At 43.8% G+C, this 18,593-nt stretch overlaps 2 protein-coding genes across 3 annotated transcripts in view; one reads left to right on the top strand and one right to left on the bottom strand.

Moving 5' to 3' along the window:
• GPR148 (G protein-coupled receptor 148) overlaps positions 1-7,231 on the top strand; it is a 39,923-nt gene extending 32,692 nt beyond the window's left edge. The window contains 2 exon segments of the mRNA XM_082396288.1: positions 2-178; positions 180-7,231. Of these exon segments, the coding sequence (XP_082252414.1) occupies positions 2-178; positions 180-828 (826 nt within the window). The 3' untranslated portion in view covers positions 829-7,231.
• Positions 7,232-8,900: 1,669 nt separating this feature from the next.
• Positions 8,901-18,593, bottom strand: part of SP110 (SP110 nuclear body protein) — a 55,749-nt gene continuing 46,056 nt past the window's right edge. The window contains exons 17-18 of one of the 2 annotated variants that reach the window (XR_014245888.1): positions 12,193-17,810; positions 8,901-9,007 (exon numbers count right to left, since the gene is read on the bottom strand). Coding sequence is in view for 1 of the 2 variants with exons in the window: in XM_082396185.1 (XP_082252311.1) it covers positions 17,355-17,810 (456 nt within the window). In the remaining variant the exon portion in view is untranslated. Of the gene's footprint in view, positions 9,008-11,308; positions 17,811-18,593 lie in introns of those variants that run through there. The other variant, XM_082396185.1, reaches the window with a different exon arrangement.

The raw sequence follows: 18,593 nt of genomic DNA, 5'->3' as shown, positions 1-18,593 counted from the left end.
TGTATAAGTGGTGGCTTTCTCCTTCGCTACATGTCATCATTAGCGCAATAGTGTCACGGAATTCAAAACTGAGGAAAGAGGTCCGATACATCCTCCTTTGCCACCATCTGCTGTGCATCTTGTCCTGTGGTCTGGGGGTGGTTTTCCAAGGGATGTGGGCCCTCCTGGCCAACAGCCCCGTGCTGGGTGGTGTTTGGGGCACAGCGAAGTGTTGGAGAAGGGATTCTCTTCACTCTGGGCTTGATGGCTGTCAACACCTGCCTAGCAATTTGCTGGCCCTTGAAATCACTGTCTTTTGTAGATTCGGTTAAGTATGGGATTCTGGCTGGGACTTGGATAATTATTATACTGAAGAATGCTTGCTTATTCCTCATAGAGGGCACTAGCTCTACTCAGGGAGCTGTTTTAAAATCTGAACCCCTTTGCCCAGTGGTCTTGAATGGCATTCTTGCCAGAGCCACTGGCATGGTTTTCCTTTTCCTTCTTCTGTCTATCATTCTTATAAGTTACTCTCTGATATACAAAGAAGGGAAACGGGCTGGCCATTTTAATAGGTCAAATATCAAAGCAAGGAAAACAATCCTTATTCATTTAGTGCAGTTGGGCTTACATGTAATATCAACCTTCTTATTCGTAGGTTCGGGAAAGATGTGTGGAGTGTTTTTCTTTGCTTTAAACCTGGTGCTTTTTGGAGTCTTTGCATTTGCCCAGTGTTTTAACCCTCTGATCTATGGGCTCTGGAATAGAGAGTTGCAAAGCAGATTATACCATTGGATGTGCTGTCAACTATGGCGTGGTCACACAGTGACCAGCAGAGGGCCAGTTTAAACGAAAACTCAGCCATTTTGAATCAATAACGCTAGTCCTAATGTACCATCAGCTAGGGATGAGGATTTGCTATTTACTCAACCTAATATTGATGCCTTGATTTGATTTTGAAAATAATATGAGTAAATCAAAGTTATCCATCCGGCTTACAAACTTTGCTACTGTGTACACTGAATTGGCCTCAGTGAAATCATTTTATGTCTTTAATTCTAAACCCAGATAAGCATTTTGGGCAGCCTGCCTTACTGTGCCTCAGGAGTTGGGCAGCTTTTGAGAATACACTTGTTTTTAGAGAAATAGTCCATGGCTGATAGAAAAAGAAGTTTGGCTGTTCCCCTTTATTTATTTATTTATTTTTTATAAATTAATTAATTAATTAATTTATTTTATTTTTGGCTGTGTTGGGTCTTTGTTTCTGTGCGAGGGCTTTCTCCAGTTGCGGCGAGCAGGGGCCACTCTTCATCACGGTGTGCGGGCCTCTCACTGTCGCCGCCTCTCCTGTTGTGGAGCACAGGCTCCAGATGCGCAGGCTCAGTAGTTGTGGCTCACGGGCTTAGTTGCTCCGTGGCATGTGGGATCTTCCTAGACCAGGGCTCGAACCCGTGTCCCCTGCATTGGCAGGCAGATTCTTAACCACTGCGCCACCAGGGAAGCCCTGTTCCCCTTTGTTAATTAGGGGTAGGTTTGTCTAATGTAATAACAACTCAGCAAATAACAGTGACTTTAAAAAGGTAGAGATTGATTTTTTTTTCTTATGTAAAAGAAACCTGGAGGTACACAATCCAGGCCTATGTGGCAACTCTGTAGGCCACAGGCTCATTTTCTTCTACTCTGCCATGAGTAGTATACTACCTCATGACCCAAAATGGATGTTAGTGCTCCTGTCATCACATTCACACTCCAACCAACAGGAAGAAGAAAGGGGGAAAGAAGCCTCTACACCATCCTTCTAAAGACACTTTCTAGAAGTTACAAAACACTTTTTCTTATATCTAACTGGCCAAAATTTAGTCATGTAGCTATGACCTAGCTTTAAGGGAGAGTAGCAGGGTAGCAATGTCCTCAGTTAAAAATTGGGGTTCTTAACACTAAGAAAGTAAAGAAGAATGGATATTGGGAGACAAAATTGTTTCAGGAACTGATTTCCTCTCAACCAAATAAAATACAAAGAAACACAATGGATGGCTTATGGTCATCACAAAAATACAGTCTACCTTTTAATTTGATATATAAATACAGAGTTATCTGTTCTGGATCCCAGAAAACTTTTTGTTATGTCAAAGAGAATGGCATCAATAAAGAGATCACTGAACTGGTTTAAACATGGGAACTCATAATTTAAATCTAAGTAAGTTTGGGGCAGTAGTATGAAATAAATTCTTTCACAGGAGTTTACATATGTTATTTCTTTAGATAAAACACCCATTTCTGAATTGGTCAGGATTCAGTTCTAGAAACAGGAATCATTACTCTAGGTATTTTGAACAGAAAGGATTTAATACAGGAATTTGATGTGTACAAAGTCACTGGAAGGGCTAAAGGAGTGGAAATCAGGGGACACCTTTGATTGATGTCAAGAGCAAACCACTGCAGCTGTGACCTGGAGGTCAAGCCGGTGCTTCCACCACTGCGCCCCTCCCCCCTCCCCCCCTGCCACTTGTGTCTTTGTGACTTTATTTGGTAGCAAAACAGCAACAGGAAGACGGCCTCCATCTCCTCCATCTTCCACATCTCACGCGATTGCCTCTAATTGGTAGAACTTAACTGGTACCCAGACCCTAAGAGCAAAGGAGTCTGAGAAATGTAGTTTCTAGTTTCACAGAATTGGCAGTACAGGAAGGTATCCTGAAAGGAGTGTAAAATGAGGATTGAATGAGCCAATCCATGGGATCCACCATTATGATATTTAGTTATATTTACAGGTAACAAAAACAACAACAACAAGGACAACAGATGCCATGTATTGAGCAATTCTAATGCTCCTGATATTATGCAAGCTGTTTTACATACCCTAGGTCAAGTCCTCCCAACAATTTTATAATGTAGGTATTATTATTCCTGATTTACAAATGAGAAAAGCTGAGGCTTATAAAGGCCTGACAGGAGCTTAGGAGGTCAGGACTTTCCCTTTAAATTTGCCGTATACATGACTTGGCCCAGGGTGATCATTTCACCACTGTTGAGAGCTGGACAAATTGCTTGGGAACTTGGGGCCTTGGCTCTCCACCTTGCTTTGGGTGTGGACACCTGGCTTGTGGAAAAGAGCCTTTTTTCACCAATTGCTTTGACTATTCTCTCCATCCTTAGGCTGTCCTTGGTTTCAGATTCTAGTGGTTTCTAAATAATGCCTGGACTCTATTTTGGCTTCCAGTCCGTCTTGCCTTCTCTCTGGCTGTTCATTCTACGACTTCCCTCTTCCTCCAACCTCACCTCTAAGAATTCAAAGCACCACCTTCTCTTTTCCCTGCACAATTCTCTCTCCAGGGCGGGCTTTTACCTTTGTCTCCCGGCACAGTACACAGAGTCTGATAGACGGCAGGCTCTCGACAAATGATAAAATGGATGCATCAGTCACTAAGACATGCCTTTGTACAAACTCCCGCCCCACAAAAACCAATGTCCTTGTTTTTGTTGAAATATTAAGCAATCTGAGAGCAGAAAGAAGAAGAAAAACTCAAAAAACTGACCAAGCTTAATTATAAGTCCTAGATCTAATACCCACAATTCAATTTATCCTTAGAACTTTTAAAACTCTATTTTCTGATATCAAAAGGTAACTTCTACTTGTACCCTTAATTGTTAGAATGGTAGTTTTATACTTTCAAATGTAAAGTATTACTTTTTAAAAATTAAATATTTTAAATTGGGAACATATAGTGTAAAATTCAAAAGGTTCAAAATGATATTTAGTGAAAAGTAAGTCTTCCGCCTCCCCGTTTTTCAAGGTCTTCCTTCTAAGAGTCAACAACTGATCAGTTTCTGTGTTTTCCTCAAGAGATGATCGATAAATGGGAAAGTATTCAAGATTTCTCATTTGTAAGATAATGTTGGCTTTGATATCCTGGACTTGGATTTGAAAGTTTAAACTGATATTAAGAACGATAGTTTATATCATGAATGACATCAACAATAATCTTTCTCATGATGTGAAAATTCTTTGAGAAACTTAAACTTGGGCAAGATACAGAAGGAAAGGGGAGAGAGGAAATGGTGGCTGAAGTTACTTGCAATTACTTGAGAGTTCTTGTAAAATATTCTTTTCCCCTATAGAAATGGTGCAATGACATTGACTTTAAAGTCAGAAAGGAAAGGGGTTCAGGCAAAACGTTCAAATAGCTCTAAAAAAATAAATTAATTAAGAAAAAAAATGTGAATTATCTCAAAATTCCTGAGTTCTTTTGAACATTTCATTTACTGTAACTGTAACCTTATTATCACTGCGTGAAACTATTTCTGGCTTATATGTAGATATGTTCTATAAACACATATTGATTAACTAAGAATGAACTTGGGCAAAATTTTCAAAAGCAAGGACAGAAAAGTAGTTTATAATATCCATTAGAAGAAAATGGTGAATGAATCCAGGCCACTGTTTCAAAGAATTTCAAGATTGTAAAATCAGCCACAGTAATGAATTTTAAGCATTTTTTTTCCTCTCTGGGAAGGTCAAAAATTGTGGCTAAAACTGCCTTCCTGGTGACCAAGCAAAGACATATCTTTGCAATGGAGAGAAAATTGCACATCTACCCCTGGTCGGGGTAGGAGAAAGGATTCCAGAGCACTCTTGTGAACCAAGAGGACCGTGGGAAGGATCTGGTCTTGGGATTGTTGGAAAAGACCTGTCCAAAAAGGCTTCATGCCTAAGAGGAGGGACTTTCATCAGAAGGAGACTGGAGGTTACCACTGGCTACAGAGGATGAAGATGGGGTGAGAAGCAGTTGGCCAGAGACAAGGATTGCCCAAGGGCCCAGAGGAGATAACTTTGAGGATCCCACAGTTTGCTATAGAAGAGAAAGGATAATCATTGGGATTCTGCCCCACCCAGAAGATGCAAACATCATACTATATCTGCCTTCATTGATAAGGATGGTTTCTCCTGCCCCTAACATCTCCTCCCAGCTTCTGTCTCTTCTAGCTCTGGAAAAGTTACTGGCAACCTGGGGGTTGAGGGAGCTGTAGAAACCTTAATTCCATCTGCAAACTTAATTCACCCTTGCAGTGTAGCAAAACATCCACAGGTTTCTGTGGTTAGGACATCTTTGCCAGAGTAAGGGGTGTTACTCTGCCTATCACATTTATAAAATGAGATTGTTCTTTGGAGCTGAAAATGAACAAAGGACTTTTATTAATTAAGAGTGACTAGGGCTTCCCTGGTGGTGCAGTGGTTGAGAATCCGCCTGCCAATGCAGGGGACACGGGTTCGAGCCCTGGTCTGGGAAGATCCCACATGCCGCGGAGCAACTGGGCCCGTGAGCCACAACTACTGAGCCTGCGCGTCTGGAGCCTGTGCTCCGCAACAAGAGAGGCCGCGATAGTGAGAGGCCTGCGCACCGCGATGAAGAGTGGCCCCCGCTCGCCGCAACTAGAGAAAGCCCTCGCACAGAAACAAAGACCCAACACAGCCAAAAATAAATAAATAAATAAATAAATAAATTTATTAAAAAAAAAAGAATGACTAGACAGGGACTTTCTTGGTGGTCCAGTGGTTAAGACTCCACGCTTCCACCGCAGGGGGCACGGGTTCAATCCCTGGTTGGGAAACTAAGACCTCACATGCCGAGTGGCATGGCCAAAAGAAAAAAAGAATGACTAGACAAAATGCACATCAAAATAGCAATGAAATAACACTTCATACTCATTTGGATGGCTACTATAAAAATAACAGAAAATAAGCATTGGCAAAGATGTGGAGAAATTGGAACCCTTGTGATCTCTTGGTGAGATTGTAAAATGGTACAATCACTACAGAAAACAGTATGAAAGTTCCACAGAAAATTAAAAATAGAACTATTACATGATCCAGCAATCCCACTTCTGGGTGTAAATCCAAAAGAATTGAAAGCAGAGTCTAGAAAAGGTATTTGCACATCCATATTTATAGTAGTACTATTCACAATAAGCCAAGAGGTGGAAGCAACCCAAAAGTCCATCAATGGATGGATAACCAAGATGTGGTATATTCATACAATGGAATATCATTCAGCCTTCAAAAGGAAAGAAATTCTGCCACATGCTCCAATATGAATGAACTTTGAGGATATTAAACTAAGTGAAATAAACCAGTCACAAAGAGACAAATGCTGTCTGATTCCACTTATACGAGATACACAAAGTAGTCAAATTCATAGAAACAGAAAGTAGAATGGTGGTTACCAGGAGCTGAGGGGAGGGGAAAATGGGAATTGTTTAATGGGAATAGAGTTTCAGATGAACTTTTTTTTTCAGATGAAAAAGTTCTGGAGATCTGTTTCACAACAATGTAAATATACTTAATACTACTGAACTGTATGCTTAAAAATGGTTACGATGGTAAATTTTACGTTATATGTTTTTTACAAACATATAATTAAAAAAAAGTGATAGGCAAAAGTATGAGATCCAAGATCTCGCCCGAATTTTTGTCTAAGGGGAGGTAAAGGTTGACTCCACTAATGTAGTTTGAATGGGCCCCGGGGAAATGAATCAAGCTGTTTCCTGCTCAAATCCTATCATGTTCTGTGATTTACTATAAACTTAACTATAAACAAGACCAGCATTCGCTACTAATAATTTGTTAAGGGCTAGTTTTAAAGGAAATTTCATTTCTAGCTATGACATATGGATGTACACATTACCTAACGTTAAGTATACTGTATATACTCTACTCTCTGTGTGTGTGTAGTGAGAGAGAGAGAAATTTATATTTCTCTCTCTCTACATATACAGTTATAAGACCATTCTTGGCCAATTAAATCCAATCTATTTTAATAAGTTAAGGTCAGATTGACCTTAGTTGTAATCAATATACCCATAGTTTATGGTGCATTAAAACTTATTTTTTAATTCAGAAAAATCACTCAATCATTTGAATCACAGACTGAATCTACGTGTCCCCCCACAAATTTGTATGTTGAAACCTAACCCCCAATGTGATGGTATTTGGAGGTGGGGCCCTTGGGAGGTTATTAGGTCATGAGAATGGTGCCCTTATAAATGGGATTAGTGCCCTGATAAAAGAGACCCCAGAGAGCTTCCTTGCCCCGTCTACCATGTGAGGACACAGCCAGAAGACTGCCGTCTATGAAATAGGAAGCAGGTCCTCACCAGACACTCAATCTGCCAGTGCCTTGATCCTGGACTTCCCAGCCTCCAGAACTGTGAGGAATAAATGTTTGCTGTTTAAGCCACTCAGTCTATGGATTTTTTTTTTTTTTTCTGAAACTGTTCATTGATGCTTTTTAAATTTATTTATTTATGTATTTATTTATTTATGGCTGCATTGGGTCTTCGTTTCTGTGTGAGGGCTTTCTCTTGTTGCAGCAAGTGGGGGCCACTCTTCTTCGCGGTGCGCAGGCCTCTCACTATCGCGGCCTCTCTTGTTGTGGAGCACAGGCTCCAGACGCGCAGGCTCAGTAGTTGTGGCTCACGGGCCCAGTTGCTCCGCGGCATGTGGGATCTTCCCAGACCAGGGCTCGAACCCGTGTCCCCTGCATTGGCAGGCAGATTCTCAACCACTGCGCCACCAGGGAAGCCCCAGTCTATGGATTTTTAAAAAAATTATTAAATAGCAGCCTGAATGGACTAAGACAACGTGCTTTGCTTTGAATAGGAAGACTTTCTACTCATGTTCTCTTTTTATCTCCAAACCTACCGCCTCAGATCTCCCAGATAAAGGCAAATAACCACAACACAGGCAGAAATAAGAGAGCATGTGACTGAAAACACAGTGATATGCCATTTCCATTAATTCCAAGATGCTTATTCTTTTTGCGTTTTAATATTTCTGAAATCTGGATGTTTTTCAGCAATGGCATTTAAAAATTTCTAATGTGTTACTGCCTGCACATCTATGAACTTGGATATTATTCCTGGTGGTACCTTGGGACAGGAGCAATCCCTTGATTTTTCAGATGACAACTATCTATGAACCATCAAAGGAAGGAATGTGAGTCCTGGTTTTTGTCTGAAAACTTCTCATTGATAAGTTCTTCCAGTAAGATGAGGATACTTGCCTATAACTAGTTTCTCCCATCTCTAGGCCAGTGGGACCCTTAGCTTTCCCCATCCTCTTGAGATTAGGTGAAGCCACGTGTATTAGACTTCTAATGCTGCATAACAAACCACCCCCAAAACTTAGAGGCTTAAAACAACAATAATCATTTATCATCTCACAGTTTCTGTGGATCAGGAATTCAGACAGGACATGGGAGTGAGGAAGGATTTAGACAGGACACAGCCCTACGATCGATGTCTGGAGCCTCAGCTGGAAGACTTGCAGGTTTGGGGGCTGGAATCACCTGAAGGCTTGATTGAGGCTGGAGGATCCACTCACATGGCCAGCAAGTTGGTGCTGGTGCATTGGTTGCTGTCTACATGGACTTGGCCACGTGTGGACCTCTCAAAGGGCTGATTGTGTGTCCTCATGGCATGGTGGCTGGCCTTCACCAGACTGAGCTATCCAAGAGAGAAAGAGAGAGTGCACCAGGTGAAGGTATCCTTTTTATGACCTAGTGCTATGGTCTGAATATTTGTGACCCCGTACAATTCAAATGTTGAAATACTAATGCCTGCTGTGATAATATTAGTGGGGGGGGGGCGCTTAAGCCATGGAATTAGTGCCTTATAAAAGAGGCTCCAGCAAGGTCCCTAGGCCCATCCTCCATGTGAGGATATAACAAGAAATTTCAGAACAAACAGAACCATGACTTATGTTTCATAACTGTCATAGCTGATTTCATGGACAGTCCTATCATGTTTTTGGCATTTACAAAAATTTTTTTTCTCTGGGAATTCTTAGGAGTGGGGGCATATGGAACCCCATTTCTCTCCTCACCTTCTGTACACACTCAGCACTTCCGATGGCTGTGGAATTCGTGGCTTGTGGGCTCGGGTGTCCTTGACAGTTCTGAACTTGAAGGAAGCTGTAAAAAGACCCCCCTGGTTCCTCCTTCTTGCTTCTTTGGGGTGGGGTAGGCATTTCCTTGGGAACATTTAAGAAGAAGGCATATTAAGGAGGGGAAGTAATCCTTGGGCTGATGGGGTAAAGGTCAGAAATTGAAGGCAGGACTGGACATAGCAGGTCAATTCTAGACAGATGCGATGCAGGGGTAGAGGGTGTGGGGTTAGGGCCCAGACAGGATTGGGATCTGACTGGTAGACAGGAAAGGAATAAGCTAAAACCGTGGAACCTCAGGCAGCTCACAGCACATGCCACTTAACATAGGAATTTGCCTCTTTGTAGGCCATGCCCCCCGTGTGGCTCTCTCAGTGGTGCCGTTATCAGAAGAGACCCATTAAGAACCTGGGACCTAATGTGAAAATATCCAGCTTGGCTCACAGACCAGCCCGGCCTTTGGAATGAATCAGAGGGCAGAGACAGATCAACAGATGAGATGAGGAGTCTTGAATTCTTAATCCATTTCTTTCCTAAGTAAAAATGAGAGTTGCAGCAGCTAAGCTTACTGAGTTTAAAGCCTCTTGTTCCTTCCTCAAAATCTGTGGGCAAAACAGCCTGAGGTAATTGTCTCCAAGCCGAGATCAGAACTGAAGGTGCACGGGGGCTGGGGACCTGAGGCGGCTCCTGGGATTTCAGCTGGGGCCACGAAGAACTGGCAAGTCTCCCAGTGACTGAGTGTTTCTCGAGGCACCTGGGCTTGCCCTGGGCTGGCATTCTGGCTCCGCAGCAGTCGGGTTCAGCTCTGTCCCACCCCGTCACCCACAGCGTTATCTGGAGGCTGTGGGTAGTGGGCAGCTAGGGCTGGGTGGAAGCAAGGTCCTCACATCTGCAGGCCGTTCTTGCCCTGTCTTGACTGGTCTGGGCTGTTCATCAAGGCAGGGCAGTAGGGGTGGACCAGGCCCCACAGCCAGATCAAGTAACGTAGGTGTAAGTGGTGCCAGCAAAGGGTTCTTCTTCCCAAGGTGGGGATGAAGGCCCTTCCATTGACCAGGCTCCTCTAAGCCTTCTTCTCAACTAGGCTTTGACCTTGGACTTCAGCATCCGTCCTTGGTGGGCCTGTGCTGCTCAGTTTCAGCGAGAATCCTGCTAAGTCAATTTAGAGAGAATCCCCCATCCTTGGTACCTGATCACCTTTGATATGCGATCACCCTCGACAGCTGGCCAAATCCTTCATCCCCCATTTTTGGTATCTGATCACCCTGCTTGCCTTCAGCAAGAATCCTGTCTGCTTAACCAGAATCCACTCTCCACCCCCTGACCATTGTTGTTTCCTATTAGTAATTTTCCATCCACGGAACCCCCGACCTGCTCCTCCACTATAAATCCCCACTTGTTCTTTTTCTTTTTTTTTTCATTCATTTATTATTTATTTTGGCTGCACTGGGTCTTAGTTGCAGCATGCGGGATCTTTTTTTTTTTTTTTTTAGTTGTGGCATGCGGACTTCTTATTTGCGGCATGCGGGCTTCTTGGTTGTGGCATTCATGTGGGATCTAGTTCCCCGACCAGGGATCGAACCTGGGCCCCCTGAGCTCGAGAGGGATATACTGGCAAACGAAATAGACAGAATATTGTCCTTGAGGAACTTACATTATAGTGGCAAGAGACAGACACCGAACACAATAAACAGACAACATGGAGTGCTCGAACATGATCAAAGGGGCCCTATGGAAAGCAAGCCACAGGTGAGAGGGAGTGGGAGAGAGACGGGAGGGTTGCAGGGTTGGCCTCCCCAAAAGGTGACATTTGAACAAAAACCTTAAGGATGGGAGAATGAACCATGGACAGTTGCAGGCGGAGGAACCTTCTAGACACAGGGACGTGCTGGTGCAAAGGCCTTGAGCAGGGGCTGCCTGGTGCTCCAGGCACAGGGAGGGGGCTGGAGGAGGAGGAGTGAGAAGGGGAAAGCCCACCAAGGGGAGAAGATGAGAGGAGGGCCCCCCATGAGGACCCTGGGGCTTTCCCCCTGCGGGCGGAGTAGATAAGAGCAGTTTGGCCGCTGCGCTGGGAAAAGGCTGTGCGGTTGGGGCCGGGCAGTGTAGAAGCAGGGAGACAGGGAAGGCTACTGCAGACACAGGCAATGGTGGCTTCCAGCGAGGTGGGGACGTGTGGGCCGCTCTCCGGGTGTGTCACTTAAAGGCAGAGCCAGCAAATCAGGGGCCAGCTCTTTGGTGGCTGTGGCTGTTGGCCGTCTTCTGGCTTCTGTCTGGAATGTCACCAGGCCTGGACCTCGGGATAGATCAGGAATTTCCACCCCGGGGAGCTGGGGGAGGGATGGGGTCAGAAGCCAACAGGGATGACGCCTGGCTGTGAATGTCTCTGAGAAAAACTCCCCCTTTCGCCCCTTTAAAAAAAGGTTGAAAGGAAAACGAAGAACAAGAGGCAGCCAATCTCAGGAATTCCACCCTTGCAGCTTCCCTCAGTCCCTAGTCCCCTGGGCTGGGGTCCCTGTTCTCTTTGGAGGTGCCCCTGCCTGAGCTCAGCGGGGGTTGTGGATTCTGGCCAGCGTGACAGAAGCTGGTCACTCGTGCTGTGCCTGGGCTGAAGCATGATGGGACCTCAGCTCCATGGGCCACTGATGGGCAGGGTGGTGGGGGCGGCCCTGGGACACACAGGTCAAGGGCAAGGAGCTCTGGCTGACCTCCAGGATGGCAATGACTTAGCTTTATTGAGCTGCCACTGCGTGCCAGGCACTTTGCATACATGGTTGGATCGGATGATGCTTCTTCCCTTCTGAGAAACTGGGATGATTAATTTGGGGCCGGGCAGCCTCCATTATCTGTCAGTGAAGGAAAACTTGACATACTCCAGCGCTGGAGGCAGTGCTGTTCTTAGCAGAACAAAGCCCAAGCCAGGCTTACTAGTTCTCAAGAAATGACTTCCGTAAAGAGAAGAAAGTTAAGTAGAAGGACTCTGCCAGCTCGATAGAACTATGAATCTTGCCTGGGGGTCAGGAGCGGGTGTCAGAAGGAAATGAGTTCTTCAGGGTAAGGTGTGCTTTGATCTTATGTATTTTAGGATGGAAGCTGAAGCCTAGAGTAGACCCCCCCCCCATACATCACCTCCCGCTCCCCTCTCCTGCCACAGCGTTCCTTCTCTCCCATCCCCACTTCACCCCCTGGAAAGCCCAGACAGTGGAACTTGATCCTTTGAAGCACGGAAGAGGTGGTTATACTAGGTGCAACCCCCAGCTCCTGTCTCCCCTCCTCACCTGGTCCCTAGAGGGTGGGTGTCACCAGTGCTTCTGTCAAGACGTCGCTGCTTCAGTGCCTCCTTGGGGCCTCTGGTCCTTGGCTCTGGGCCCCTCCTGTCTTTCCTTCTTGCTTCCCTGTGCAGACACTGCAGTAAAGCATTTCTACCCCGGGACCTGTCAGTATTCTGAATTCCTTGTTTTTCATAACTGCCTGTCGCCCACAGATAACGGGGGTGCCTGGCGGCCACCTCAGGGTGATTTCACATTCAAGTGTGATACCAGCCCAACATCCAAAAAAAGCCTCAGAATGAATGTAAACATCTCAAGTCTCTTGAGATTGACCCACAGTAGAACATCTTAAAGATCCATCTTTCTGAAGTCCTGTTGGCAGCTGCTCACGAATGATCTTTTTTTCCTCTCTCGTATGCTTCTGCCCCTCCCCCCTCGCCCAGTCTGGCCCACTGGGCTGCCTTTTCTTCTAGTCTTCCCTTCCCTCTTACTCTCAGCTGCTTTCTCTTCCTGGTTTAGTTTTTTCTTTTGCAAATGGCTTCATTCTTCTCTTCTTACTAATTCTGAAAACCAATTATACTGAAATAAATGCTTAAGTAAACTACAAAACATTAAAGTTAAACAAAATAACCACGAAATCAACCAAACCACAAACAGAGGGCTGAGCCAGCTCTCGCTATTAAGTTGCAGGTTCCTCGGCTCCTGCTGGCACCACGGATACATTGGTTAGATTTGTTCCTTTGTCAAAAGATAAAGACCAGTCTTATCTTAGGAAAATGGATGCCAAACTGAATTGGGGCAGAAAAGGGTCACTTAGAAAACTTGTTAAAAACACTACTTCCTGGTCCTCAATCATAGAAATTCTCCTCCAGGACCAGGGACCTCGGAATCTGCATCCTCACAAGCTCCCTGGTGATTCTGAAGCGGTGGTCCATGGACCCTTTCAACGGGAAACAGTCAGATGGGCAGCCATCTCAGGGGACCCCTCTTCAAACACCATCTGGTCAAATTTACTTTATTAGGACCAAAGACCGCTTTACTGGTGCAGCTTCCTCACCAGATCCCCACCCTTCAGCCTCCTGGAGAGCAGGTCTCATGGGACATTCTTAAAAATGAGAGCTTCTAGAATCCAAGTCTGAGGATGCCACTGGCCGTCTTCAGGGTGGGCCTACCACCAGACCCCAACCCGTTTAAATGAAAAACTAGACTGCACGGCCGTCTCTCCAGCCACGTTGCTTATCACACCTCCGTTGTTACATTTTGCTAGCTGTGAGGTTGGAAGCTTGTGGTAAAGGACAGAAGGGCCCTCCTGTCACCGTAAGGAAATCTCCACCTAAATGTCAGAGGCCCAAGCGTGTGCCTAACCATGACAGTCCTGCTGGCTATTCTTAGCTCACCTAATCTGAGGACGACCTGGCACACGTCCTTGGTTGGCTTTCCTGCTACTGGATGCTCAATTACAGAGCCTCTCAGAGCACCTCTGCCCCCTTAAAAGCCCTCACTACCTCTTCTAGTGCCTAGTTCCTGCAGGAGCTTTACTACCTAGCACCTCTGGAGAGGGTTCACACTGCCCTCTGGTGGTGAGGCAGCCTTGTACCATCGCCTGCAGAAGTCCAGAGAGCCTGCTGGGTTCCGAGAGGGAGTAGGAGAACCTCTCTGCGTTCTGCTCTGTCCGAATTCTCCAAAGAGCTCAGAACCAGGGCTAGAGGGTCCAGGGAAAACTGCTTTGAGCAACTGGAAACTGAGATGGCTTTGATATCAGGCACTGGCTATGCAAAAAAAACAGGGTCACGCTGCAGATACAGAAATAGCCAGATCTGCCCTTTGGCTGCGTCTGGGAAAATTTAGGCTGCATTGGCATTTGTAGGTGCTCAGCATTTGTAGGTGCTGAGGGGTGGCCCGCCTGCTTCATGTTAGGACCAATCCTCTGTCTTACTTTTTAAGAGGATGTGCTTCTCACACTGGAATACTCCTAACCCTCAGGATGTGCCGGAGCATCTCTGGCTTTTCCTTCCGGTAAGTACTAACAGGTGCCCATGAACCTGAAGCCCTTTTCACTGGCCGCCAGAACCTACCTGCTTGAGGGCAGAGAGACTGGGCTCCCCTGCTCCCCAGCCCATTTTCATGGGCCCGTGAATCAGTCCAGAACATATTCCTAGGGCCAGCTGAGGCAGCCCCTCCATCCGCACCTCGACAGCTGGGCGCAGTTGCAGCCCTGGATCTGGACAATGCAACCGCAGTGCCTGGTTGCTCTGCCTCTGCCCCCGGGCCGTGGAGCCTGGAGAACCTCACTGTTGCCCTTGTGAAATAAGGATGTTTCTGCCTCATCCCACTCCCTAGATGCCACAGCATTTGGCGTGTCACACAGTCACTCCACATTAAACAGACACTGTCCCAGGGCGGCGGGACAGATGAGTTCTGGTATCAGCTGACATTCTGGACATGCAGCCACTCCTTCCTGCTGATCCTCAAGCCCCGTGTCCAGTCTGGGCCACTGTCCTCGCCGCTGAGTTCTTTCTTGAGGCCCCGTGCTATCTTCTGGAAAATTGGCCTCCGTGTGACATCTGGGTGATGGAGGAGAGAGTTCCTGTGGCGTCTCTGCTCAACCTCTCTGTATATAATCAGATGCCAGCGGCTGCTCGTGGGGTGAGGTGTCTCCAGTGCCAGTGTGTCCTAGCTCTGGTTCTATCCAGCTAGGATGGCCGTTGGCACGTGGCCCGAGGAGTCCAGTCTGGGAGGGCCTCACTGAGTGGTACTCCCTTTTCTAGATGGCTCCTGAGATGCAACGGACCCCTGAGACCAGGGAAAAGTGTGTAAGACAATGGCTTCCTTGGATTTCATTATCTCAAGTGTCACACCACAGTGGCAAAGTGAATAGTGTTTGTGCTTTTCTTTTCTTTTTTTTTTTAGAACAAGAGTAAGGGAGTTCGAATTTTATTTAATTAATTAATTAATTAATTAAAATTTTTGGCTGTGTTGGGTCTTCATTGCTGTGCCCGGGCTTTCCCTAGTTGTGGAGAGCAGGGGCTACTCTTCATTGTGGTGTGCGGGCTTCTCACTGTGGTGGCTTCTCTTCTTGCGGACCACTGGCTCTAGGCGCACAGGCTTCAGTAGTTGCAGCACGCGGGCGCAGTAGTTGAAGTATGCAGGCCCTAGAGCACACGGGCTTCAGTAGTTGTGGCGCATGGGCTTAGTTGCTCCTGGGCATGTGGGATTTTCCTGGACCAGGGCTTGAACCCGTGTCCTCTGCATTGGCAGGCAGATTCTTAACCACTGCACCACCAGGGAAGCCCGCAATTAGCACTGTTAAAATGCTAAAAGATTGTTAGGTTTAAAATATTGACCATAGAATTGCAATTGTTTAAAGTTAGTATATTTAAGTCTCATACTAATGGCCTAAGAGGAAGAGTGCTTTCTGAAATATCTTCTCCTTTTTAAAGTGATAAATAGGGAGGACAGAGCATGGATAAAGGATATTCTTGAAAGTAAGCCCAGAACAAATGGATCAGAAAGATTTAATGGAGCTGAAAACAGAACCAGATATGTATATTGAAAAGGCTCAGTGTGCCAGGCAATATCAATGGTAAGAATATTACACTGAATCCGATTCTGCCAAAAATAACTAAACACATAATTACAAAGATAAAGGGGGAATTTCATACATTTTCACACACTAGCAAAGAAACAGAATTCTGACTGAACTCAGACATTAGAGTTGTAGAACAAAATGCTCAAAGACAGTGGAACAAAGTCTAAATCAATTTTGAAGATGAGAAGTTGTGATAAAATATATATTGTAGTGCAATATGTTGTTAGTTAATGAAAACAACAGAAGACATTCTGAGATATGCAAAGACTCAGAAAACACACCAAGCATGTACTCTTCTTTTAAAATTACTTAAAGATATACTTCAGTCAACAGAAAGATGGATCAAAAAAAGAAGTATGGAGATATCATGGCAAGAAAAGACCAGTGGGGAAACTTAAATGTAAGAACAGAAAACATTAATATTGTTCTCATGAATATGGATTATCATAACACAAATTTTTAATATTTGCTTTTGAATTATGTTATATGATATTTGACATGATTATAATTTATATATATAATATAAAAATAGCAAAATAATGACATAAATAATTGAATAAAATTAAAATAATTAATATAGAGTAAAAGACAGAAAAATTAATGATAATGAATATCTATATTATTATACAGTGGATAGACAGGAATTAGGGAGCTGGTGGGTATAAAAGTGACAAACACCTTGGCTTAAATATATGGCACATTAAAATATTTTATTTTTGGCTATGACTTTTGAAGAATAAATTAAAAATAGATTTGGAAAACTTGCAGGTAAATAGAAGAATTACTGTTACAATGCTTTCCAGAAAAGAAGATGAAAACAAAGAAAAAGTAGACAAAAAATATGAACATATTCAAAAGAGAAAGAATAAAATGATAGAAATAAGACCAACTATAAACAATAAATGCAGTAGATGACTTCTGAGAAAAATATAAAAGTGGAACTGATTCAAAAAGCAGTAGAGTGTTTTCCCTATGTTTTCCTCTAAGAGTTTTATAGTGTCTGGTCTTACATTTAGATCTTTAATCCATTTGGAGTTTATTTTTATGTATGGTGTTAGGGAGTGTTCTAATTTCATTCTTTTACATGTAGCTGTCCAGTTTTCCCAGCACCACTTACTGAAGAGGCTGTCTTTTCTCCATTGTATGTTCTTGCCTCCTTTGTTGTAAATTAGGTGACTATATGTGCGTGGGTTTATCTCTGGGCATTTTATCCTGTACCATTGATCTATATTTCTGTTTTTGTGCCAGTACCATACTGTCTTAATTACTGTAGCTTTGTGGTATAGTTTGAAGTTGGGGAGCCTGATGCCTCCAACTTCGGTTTTCTTTCTTAAGATTGCTTTGGCTATTTGGGGTCTTTTGTGTTTCCATACGAATTGTAAAATTTTTTGTTCTAATTCTATGAAGAATGCCATTGGTAGTTTGATAGGGATTACACTGAATCTGTAGATTGCTTTGGGTAGTATAGTCACTTTCACAATATTGATTCTTCCAACCCAAGAACATGGTATATTTCTCCATCTGTTTATGTCATCTTTGATTTCTTTCATCAGTGTTTTCTGAGTACGAGTCTCTAGTCTCCTCAGGCAGGTTTATTCCTAGGTATTTTATTCTTTTTGTTGCGATGGTAAATGGATTGTTTCCTTAATTTCTCTTCTGAATTTTCGTTGTTGGTGTATAGGAATGCCAGAGATTTCTGTGCATTAATTTTGTATCCTGCAACCTTACCAAATTCATTGATTAGTTCTAGTAGTTTTCTGGTGGCATCTTTAGGATTTTCTATGTATTGTATCATGTCATCTACAAAGAGTGACAGTTTTACTTCTTCTTTTCCAATTTGGATTCCTTTTATTTCCTTTTCTTCTCTGATTGCCATGGCTAGGACTTCCAAAACTATGTTGAATAAGAGTGGTGAGAGTGGACATCCTTGTCTTGTTCCTGATCTTAGTGGAAATGCTTTCAATTTTTCACCATTGAGTATGATGCTTGCTAACACTCTTTGACATAAACCACAGCAAGATCTTTTTTGGCCCACCTCCTACAGTAATGGAAATAAAAACAAAAATAAACAAATGGGACTTAATTAAACTTAAAAGCTTTTGCACAGCAAAGGAAACCATAAACAAGACAAAAAGACAACCCTCAGAATGGGAGAAAATACTTGCAAATGAAACAACAGACAAAGGATTAATCTCCAAAGTATACAAACAGCTCATGGAGCTCAATATCAAAAAAAGAAACAATCCAATTAAAAAATGGGCAGAAGACCTAAATAGACATTTCACCAAGGAAGACATACAGATGGCCAAGAGGCACATGAAAAGATGCTCAACATCACTAATTATTAGAGAAATGCAAATCAAAACTGCAATGAGGTATCACCTCACACTGGTCAGAATGGCCATAATCAAAAAATCTACAAACAGTAAACGCTGGAGAGGGTGTGGTGAAAAGGGAACCCTCTTGCACTGCTGGTGGGAATGTAAATTGATACAACCACTATGGAAAACAGTATGGAGATTCCTTAAAAAACTAAAAATAGAACTACCATATAACCCAGCAATCCCACTGCTGGGCATATACCCTGAGAAAACCATAATTCAAAAAGAGTCATGTACCACAATGTTCATTGCAGCAGTATTTACAATAGCCAGGACATGGAACCAACCTCAATGTCCATCGACAGATGAATGGATAAAGAAGATGTGGTACATATATACAATGGAATATTACTCAGCCATAAAAAAGAAATGTAATTGAATTATTTGTAGTGAGGTGGATGGACCTAGAGTCTGTCATACAGAGGGAAATAAGTCAGAAA

The sequence above is a fragment of the Balaenoptera borealis genome, assembly GCF_965194805.1.
Source record: "Balaenoptera borealis genome assembly, chromosome: 6".
Classification (NCBI taxonomy): Eukaryota; Metazoa; Chordata; class Mammalia; order Artiodactyla; family Balaenopteridae; genus Balaenoptera; species Balaenoptera borealis.
The sequence above is the reverse complement of the archived record's forward strand: the minus strand, read 5'-3'. Positions and strand labels throughout refer to the sequence as shown.